This window comes from Oncorhynchus masou, chromosome 32, assembly GCF_036934945.1.
Source record: "Oncorhynchus masou masou isolate Uvic2021 chromosome 32, UVic_Omas_1.1, whole genome shotgun sequence".
NCBI classification, from domain to species: domain Eukaryota; kingdom Metazoa; phylum Chordata; class Actinopteri; order Salmoniformes; family Salmonidae; genus Oncorhynchus; species Oncorhynchus masou.
Window position 1 is genome coordinate 58,313,178 of NC_088243.1, and position 9,360 is coordinate 58,322,537.

A 9,360-nucleotide genomic window follows, 5' to 3' on the forward strand; every position below is an offset into this window, starting at 1 on the left:
AAACCGGTGGCCATTGGGGGAATATGGGATATGGGGCAGTGGAGCATGGAGATAGAGGCACCACTAACCCCCATCAGGCAGCTGCTACAGGAGGAGGCTCCAACTCAGTTCTCTGTGAATAGATAGACATGTGACACACACACACACACATGCACGAAAGCACACACACACACACACACACACACACACACACACACACACACACACACACACACACACACACACACACACACACACACACACACACACACACACACACACACACACACACACACACACACACACACACACACACACGTAAACTAGACCCCCCCACACAAACTGGATGCCCATTCTCTATCTAAGTCTGTGTTGGCCTGGCATTTAGTTGTTCAAGCCAAAGTTGTGTTATAAGGCTGTGTTAGGCTGTGACATAACAAAATTCACAGCCACAGAGTCGTGTCCCGGTGGATACTGCCTGTGCTGCGTGGCAGATCTATTCTGGGTGTCACTGTGTGTACCGTTGTATGGTGGTCACTTCATTACAGTGATTCCTAGATGGGGGATCAGGACCCATCACTGGTTTAAGACTGGACTATGGCATTAGTCTTCTGATGCCAGTAACTTTCTCTGGTCTGGAAGGAGAGGAGAGGAAAGGAGGAGTACATACCTAATCCCAAGCAGCGATGCCGTTTAACCCATGTGAGAGCTCCAGCACGTTGCTTCATCTCCAAAGACGAGTGCGTTGTTTCGGCAGAGAGGTCACAAGGCTCCCTTCCCCGTTCATCTTGAGGGACCACAAGGGAAATTCCAAAATGCTTTCGATAGACCACCGCACGAAACTGTAGCCTGTACGTCACTGAAGGTGGCTGACTGAAGACACTGGGCAGGTGGCCTTTTCCTGGGCCTAGTTTGTGAGAGTAGAGGACCAGGTTGGTGGGATGAGGAATGTGCAGCGACAATAAGTTCATGGACCGGAGAGGGAGCCTCTGTCTCTCTGTGTCCCCACCGCACCCTCCTCACACCGCACCTTCCTCACACCGCACCCTCCTCACACCGCACCCTCCTCACCAAAGCCATTACTGCATTCCCTCCATTTTCTGCAGGCCATAGACAGGACAAATGTCACTTTGAGAATAGTGTGGAATCCCACTTGAAATTAAATCAAATTTGTGGGTGCAGCGAAATGCTTGTGTTACTAGCTCAATAGTCCAGTGCAAATTTAACAGAGGCTTTCATCTAAATCGACTTACATTCAGGCGTGTATACATTTTACATATTGGTTTTCCCAGGAATCAAACCCATTACCCTGGATTTACAAGCGCCATGCTCTACCAACTGAGCTACGAAGGACCACAAGAACCCCAATGCTAAGCCACTTCAATGAGTGGGTGTTTGTGGGTGTGCACAGCAGAGCAGCATGTGTTTTGAATCCTTTCCTCTTGACCTTTTCCACTCTGTTCCCAAATGCACCAACAACAAAAAATCTCCCAGTGTGTTTATTTCCCGGGTCGACTTGCAGGAAATGACCTAACTACTATGCTGCCAGGAAGAAGAATGTGAAGCAGCATTCCCTGGAGCATCTTTTGATGTCAGAGCATTTGAGAAGGCCCCTGGATATTCCGGAGCTGAATGATGGACTCCCAAACGAAACCCCCAACAGCTGGAGACAGCCTTTTCCTTGCTCTACAGCACTGCATGTGTAGGCTTATATTAAAAAAAGATGTACACTTGGGCTCAACGTGATTTTGCATTTGAGTAATTTAGCTGATGCTCTTATCGAGAGCAACTTACAAATATCACAGTCGTAGTAGGTGCATTTTTCCCTCAATAAAGGAGTTATCAGCGCATCCAGTGCTAGTGGGAATACACAAGCGCAGGTAACTTGATGACCATAGCTGCGCTGCATGAGGAAGCTGTGGAATGTTATCGATAGCAGACAACATAATGACTTGGGCATTTCCCCTTTCACCATTAAAATGATGATATGACACCATGAATAGAAAAAGACCAGAACGAATCCTCAACCCAAACAACACCTGTATCAGTCATCCAAAAGCAGTCTATGCGTATATACTGTACATGAAAAATATATATTAAAGAATGATATGTACAGAAGTAGATATATTACAGTGAAACATGTCAAGAACCCAGTATATAAATACAGGTGGTGTGTATAAACAGTGTAGCAAGAAATACAATGTTATAATAGTGATAATATTATCGCGATGGGGGAGGATCACTGTTGCAGCGCTAGCATCTGGAGATATTGCACTGCTGCTTCTCAGATAAACAGATCTGAGAGAAGTGGTGTTGTTCTTACCTGGAGTTTATTATCAAGGTGTTGTACGTACGTGTGTAGACAAGAGTTAGAGCTACTGTCAGTCCTTTGATCAGCTGGCAGTTTCATCTGCGTAGTTGGAACAGTTAGTTGTCTTCTGTCTGGGAGATGAGGAAAAACTGTGTATCATCTTGGAATGCATTTGATCTGGTTTATTTCTCATCTTGGGAAAATACGCAGAAACTTTTGAGTACATTTTGGATAAACATGGTCATTGGATGCAAATATGTTGAAGTATATTGGTGAGCTAGGTTTTGAAATGGTGGTGATGTTAGGAATCGGTGTGAAACGGTTTTTATTCAACACAGTCTAGGTGAGAATCCTTGCCAAAGCAACAAAATGAATACAGCCTAGTGCTGCAGCATGAAGCGAAGAGCTTACCGGTAAACCTCAGTGCTCCCCACACAGGCTCAGCCCTCTTGGGAAAACAGAAGAGTGCTTCGGCGATCATCAGATACAACACTGAGTCAAGACAGCCAATAGTATATGTCTAGAGATATACCTGTGTTTTGAAGTATACAAGAAAATCATACCCATGTGTCCATTTGTGTAATGTGAGTTCATGTCAAATACCTTACTGAATTTATGGTATGTAATTGTTTTGGGGAATATAAGTGTGTGTGTATGTGTGTGTGAGTCTGTGTGTACGAAAGGGAGAAAGTTTGTCCATGATTTTCAGTGGTTTGTGTGTCAAATCAAGTGAGTTAGTGTGTGTTAGTTGTGTGTGTGTGTGTGTGTGTGTGTGTGTGTGTGTGTATGTGTGTGTTGTGAGTGCATGCATGGGTATGTTGGTCTGGTGCTGGTGCTCCTGCCTGACGCATTTGTCAGTGACCATGCCAGTGCCTGTCTCTGTGTCCGTTCTTTGGCCACCGGTCTAGACACAGAGAAAGGAGAGGAAGATGGAGAGCCCAGGCCAGCCCACTGTTCCGGCATGACTAACACAAGGCTCCGGCTTCACATTGGCTGGAAAAATGCCTTCCTGTAAAGCCATAGCCAGGGGCGCAATTCATCCGCCACTGCTGTTGTTGATGAGCTTTCTGTTGATTCAGCTCAATTTGCCATCAAGTAAACAAACAAAACATGGTCATCCCGCTCCATATCACTCTGTATTGCCATGTGGTGTGTTATTATGGTCCGTCTGTGTATAGTCATAATTGCTCAGCAATATTAGGCTAAGCCGGGGAAAAGGTCCTGTTGGCTGCTCACGCTGCTGGTTGTTTTAATATGGTTCAATCGCTGGAGTTCCAGTGAGCCTGTGTGTTTTCTAGTTATTAACAGTGTCTGAACTCCTATCCACATGTCTGATGAACCATGAAGAGAGAGAGAGTTAGAGGATTAATCATCCCATCAGTGGATTATACAGAGGAAGAGGAGGAGAGAGAGCGAGATGGTGATTAATACAAGATGGAGAAATTACCCTTGAACAAACAGAGGGATGTCTCAACAATGAGAGGCAGACAGAACGGGAGAGAGAGGAGAGACAGAGAGAGGGAGAGAGAGGAGCGATATACTGTAAGCCTGTGGATAGGTGATGAGCCTCCATGGAGTCTAATGCTCTCTCTCTCTCTCTCTCTCTCTCTCTCTCTCTCTCTCTCTCTCTCTCTTTTCTCTCCCCACTCTCTCTCAGGAGGGAGTGTATTTCGCTTCAAATGTTGACACTGCAACCAAAGTTCTCCCATGACACATTTCAGGCGAAAGTAGTTTTTGGCAAAGCATCCCGGTTGCAGCAGTCTATAGAGCTAGAGAGATAGCTGTGTGTGTGTGTGTGTGTGTGTGTGTGTTTGTGTGCGTGTGCGTGTGTGCATGTCTGTGTGTGAGTGGGTGTAGTGTGAACCGAATCCCTGATGCCTTCCACTTCCAGCAGGGCCTGGTTCCTCTCAGAGCCTCTCCAGTCTGAGAGAAAGGTTTCCGGCTGTGCTGCTGTTGCTTAATGCAATGGAATAATGTAAAGGATGGAATGGTTGCTCTAAATCTTTCATGCGTCTCAGGTCTGGCTGTATGCACGTGTATTTGCCAACACATCCAAGTGTAGACATGTATAAGAGTAGGGCTTTGACTTTATCCTGGTGATGCTACAATGTTCGGGTAAAACGCAGTGCCCTATTCATGAGTTACAATGATATGGGCTCGTGTGCTAATGTGGATGTATTCTGTGTTGTGTGTGTGTGTGTAGCAGCGGGACGGCCTGGGTGGCCGGGATGCCACTGTGTGCCCTGCCAGTCCACGGTGGATCCTGAAGGGCAGGAGGACGGAGTGGTGGGGACGGAGTGTAGCAGACTGGGAGGGCACCACGCGTCTGGAGACATGAACCTCTGCTGGAACGAAATCAAACGCAAGTCCCTCAACATCCGGTAAGAGGCTGCTTACAATGGGGTTCAATGGGGTTAGGATTGTGTTTTACATTGGGTTTCAATGGGAGTGTGTTGTGCACCTGGTTTCAATGGGTGAAGAATGTGTTTTACATTGTGTTTTCAATGGGTGTAGGATGCGTTTTACATTGGGTTTCAATGCAAATCAAATGCCATTTACTTTAGGCAATGGGAGAGAATCAACAAAATAACTTCAAGAAAACATATTTCAAAACCATGCTCTCACAACATGCTGTGCAAACATGCGTCTTCCAGTGAGTCCTTCATGAGTCGATGTTTTTGAGGTGTTGATATTTCTAATATCCTTGCTGTACTTGCGTTTCAAACCTGTTAATCCAATTTGTTCACTACTGTTCCCACAATTAAAAAAAAATTGTCTCTATAATGTGCGGTCACGAAATGAAATATTCTCTCCCAACTCCGAGTGGGCCTAGCCACTTATACTTGAGAGGTCTGCATAGGCAAAACAATTAGGAACAACTGTAGTACTGCTTTGATGCTTAATTGGATGGCGCCCATGCCTGGCATATCATTGGTATGTCTTCAATTCAGCTGGCATCCCTTAATTACTAGCTTGACCCCGAACATCCCAATTCATCCAGAGGGGACATAGGAAGGAATATATTAGTGGGGATATTGGTTAAGACAGTTCTCCCTGCAGCGTATTGTAATGAGATCTCTATGGATGTCCTGCAGTGGTAGCACACACATACGCTTGCACAGACACACACACACCCACACACACACATACACACACCCAGACACACACACCCAGGCAAACCCACCAACACGCACGCACGCACACACACGCGCGCACGCACGCACACACGCGCACGCACACACACACACACACACACACACACACACACACACACACACACACACACACACACACACACACACACACACACACACACACACACACGCACGCACACACACACACACACACACACACACACACACACACGCACACACACTCAACCCCTTCTGACATCATTTGGCCCACAGCGAGAGAGAGACAGATCGCTACAACAACAGTCATGAGTGGAGAGCGAGTGGAGCGTGAAAGCCAAGAGATGTCCCCGAGAGATGTGTACAGGACTGAGTGCCAACTCCTGGACAAGTGGAGGTTGGTTTTTATAATGGCTTGTCAGGGTTTGATGGATATGTGGTGTTGGAGCCTCTGTTCCAATGGCAGATATAGAAAGAGGAGGAGGAGAAATTGTGGGGTTAAAGTCCTCCTGATGACTAACTGGCCAAGGCCTCTCCTGCTTCTCCTGCTTCTGCCTGTCGCCATAGAAACCACACTGCAACCATGGTCCTGTGTAGACGACTGTAGCTTCTTTGTGGCGATCAGCATTCATTGTGTGTGTAGGCACTGTACATTGAGAGTATCTGTAAGGCATAATGCTGAATGATTATTACGAACCTACGTTTGAATGCTCAGTGCGTTGAAACACGTTGACAAGCTTGGTAATTCACAGATTCTGAAGGTTGACATTAAGAACATTAAGAACTGCTTCTCTCAGTGAGTCACACCAGTAGAGGTAATTATATAAAAAGTCGAAGGACTAGACCGAGTACAGTCTGTCATTTACGTTGTGTTTATTATACAGTTGCTGAGGCAATGGTTGGTTGCTTGAGCTTTGTTATGATTAAGACTCCAACCAATGACGCCACAGCTCCATATGATAGGTATTCTGTAGACATAGCTGGCATAATGAACTCTAGATTGTTACAGATGTGAATGGGAAAACACTTGATTTCCTCGGGCGTGGTGATGAAACAGGTATACATCAGATGAGCTACTATTGCAGGTGGATGCAACACTTGAACCCTTCGTATAACGTAACGTGCCTCGAGCTTGAGGAAAGTGCTACTCGTTTGAACGAGACCGTGTTATTGTGTGTGAGCAATGCAATTTGAATTACTAACTGAATTGATGCCCAAATGGTCCCAAGCCTTTCAGTTAGGCCCAACTTACTGATCATCCTCTTCATCATCATGATATAAAAGTTTATAGAGGTTATCTTTGTTATGCCCTTGCAACAGTGGGCTATTGTTCTGGTGGTGTGTGTAACACTGACATACTGTGGCCTGTGGAGAATTCCCTCTGGGGGTGACGTGGGTGGCAGACTGGCACGCTGGGTATGTACAGTATGTGCCCGTGGAGGGAGGGAGACATGGCATTGCTGGGATGATTTCAGAGTGCCACCTTCCTGTGCTCTGATCCACTGTGACTGAGGGCCAGACCCTCTGAGCAAGTCTCTGTATTCTCTGTTCTGTCTGGGTTATAGCAGGGATATGTCTGGGTTATAGCAGGGTTCTGTCTGGGTTATAGCAGGGCTCTGTCTGGGTTATAGCAGGGCTCTGTCTGGGTTATAGCAGGGCTCTGTCTGGGTTATAGCAGGGCTCTGTCTGGGTTATAGCAGGTCTCTGTCTGGGTTATAGTATGGTTATATCTGGGTTATAGCAGGGCAATGTCTGGGTTATAGCAGTTCTCTTTCTGGGTTATAGCAGGTCTCTGTCTGGGTTATAGTATGGCTATGTCGGGGATATAGTATGGCTATGTCGGGGTTATAACAGGCCTCTGGCTGGGTTATAGTATGGCTATGTCGGGGTTATAGTATGGCTATGTCGGGGTTATAGTATGGCTATGTCGGGGTTATAGTATGGCTATGTCGGGGTTATAGTATGGCTATGTCGGGGTTATAGTATGGCTATGTCGGGGTTATAGTATGGCTATGCCGGGGTTATAGTATGGCTATGTCGGGGTTATAGTATGGCTATGTCGGGGTTATAGTATGGCTATGTCTGGGTTATAACAGGCCTCTGGCTGGGTTATAGTATGGCTATGTCGGGGTTATAGTATGGCTATGTCGGGGTTATAGTATGGCTATGTCGGGGTTATAGTATGGCTATGTCGGGGTTATAGCAGGTCTCTGCCTGGGTTATAGTATGGCTATGTCGGGGTTATAGTATGGCTATGTCGGGGTTATAGTATGGCTATGTCTGGGTTATAACAGGCCTCTGGCTGGGTTATAGTATGGCTATGTCGGGGATATAGTATGGCTATGTCGGGGTTATAGCAGGTCTCTGCCTGGGTTATAGTATGGCTATGTCGGGGTTATAGTATGGCTATGTCTGGGTTATAACAGGCCTCTGGCTGGGTTATAGTATGGCTATGTCGGGGTTATAGTATGGCTATGTCGGGGTTATAGTATGGCTATGTCGGGGTTATAGCAGATCTCTGCCTGGGTTATAGTATGGCTATGTCGGGGTTATAGTATGGCTATGTCGGGGTTATAGTATGGCTATGTCGGGGTTATAGTATGGCTATGTCGGTGTTATAGTATGGCTATGCCGGGGTTATAGTATGGCTATGTCGGGGTTATAGTATGGCTATGTCGGGGTTATAGTATGGCTATGTCTGGGTTATAACAGGCCTCTGGCTGGGTTATAGTATGGCTATGTCGGGGTTATAGTATGGCTATGTCGGGGTTATAGTATGGCTATGTCGGGGTTATAGTATGGCTATGTCGGGGTTATAGCAGGTCTCTGCCTGGGTTATAGTATGGCTATGTCGGGGTTATAGTATGGCTATGTCGGGGTTATAGTATGGCTATGTCGGGGTTATAGTATGGCTATGTCGGGGTTATAGTATGGCTATGCCGGGGTTATAGTATGGCTATGTCGGGGTTATAGTATGGCTATGTCGGGGTTATAGTATGGCTATGTTGGGGTTATAGCAGGCCTCTGGCTGGGTTATAGCAGGGTTCTCTGTAGTTTTTTTTCACTCTTGTCCCTTTCCATCATCCCCTCTCTCTCTCTCTGTAGTTCTCTCTCTCTCTCTTTCTCTCTGTAGTTCTCTCTACCTCCCTCTCTCTGTATGTCCCACCCCCCCTCTCTCATATCCTGGCAGTACCCCCTATAGTCAGTCAGTGTTAACTACAGTCAGTGTTGTGCCCCACTTTATCCTCCACCAGCTCTTCCCTGCAGTATCTCCTTACTAGGCCTAGCCTCTACAGGCTCTGTTGCGCTCCAATTACATGATAATGATTCCTGAATAGACCTTCTATCCAACATTAGTTAAGGGTCAAGTGTGAAAATAGCCCTCGGGCCAATGGGATAGTAGAGGTGGGAAGAACTTAAATATTATTGGATCATTCAGACATCAATCGTCTAGTCAGTTGGTGTGGGTGGGATGTCATTGTCAGTAAATATAGTTTCTTTAGTGTCAGAATTAGGTTTTGGTAGCCTCAGGGGGTTGTGTTTAAATGCTCTTATTGGTTCCCTAATGAGTTGCCTCGCTTAACCATGTTAGTCGATTCGCCTGTCTTGTTCTACTCGGGGCAAACTAGAGTGTGTAACTGTATATAATTCCTGTTCCAGCTTGGGAGAGTATCATTGGCTTCATACGGGCAGCGGAGGGGACGGGAGATGAAGTTTAAGAGAAACGGAGGGGACACAGCTCCAGCATCTTTTGGGAATGGTACCATGCAGGCTCCTAGCGGGGTGGAACACTCCACAGGGAATTAGGGAGCCATTCATTATTTAATATTATAAACCGGGACTTGCGATCCCTGTATGCTGATTGGCTGTAAGACGTAGTATATCAGACTGTATAAAACTGATATGACAAAACATTTAGTTATACTGCTCCAATTACAT

The 9,360-nt window shown here is 46.2% G+C and overlaps 1 protein-coding gene across 1 annotated transcript in view; it reads left to right on the forward strand.

Moving 5' to 3' along the window:
- The first annotated feature begins 665 nt into the window (after nucleotides 1-665).
- Nucleotides 666-9,360, forward strand: part of drp2 (dystrophin related protein 2) — a 116,804-nt gene continuing 108,109 nt past the window's right edge. Inside the window, exons 1-2 of the mRNA XM_064955840.1 lie at nucleotides 666-681; nucleotides 4,494-4,671. Of these exons, the coding sequence (XP_064811912.1) occupies nucleotides 666-681; nucleotides 4,494-4,671 (194 nt within the window). The remainder of the gene's footprint in view (nucleotides 682-4,493; nucleotides 4,672-9,360) is intronic.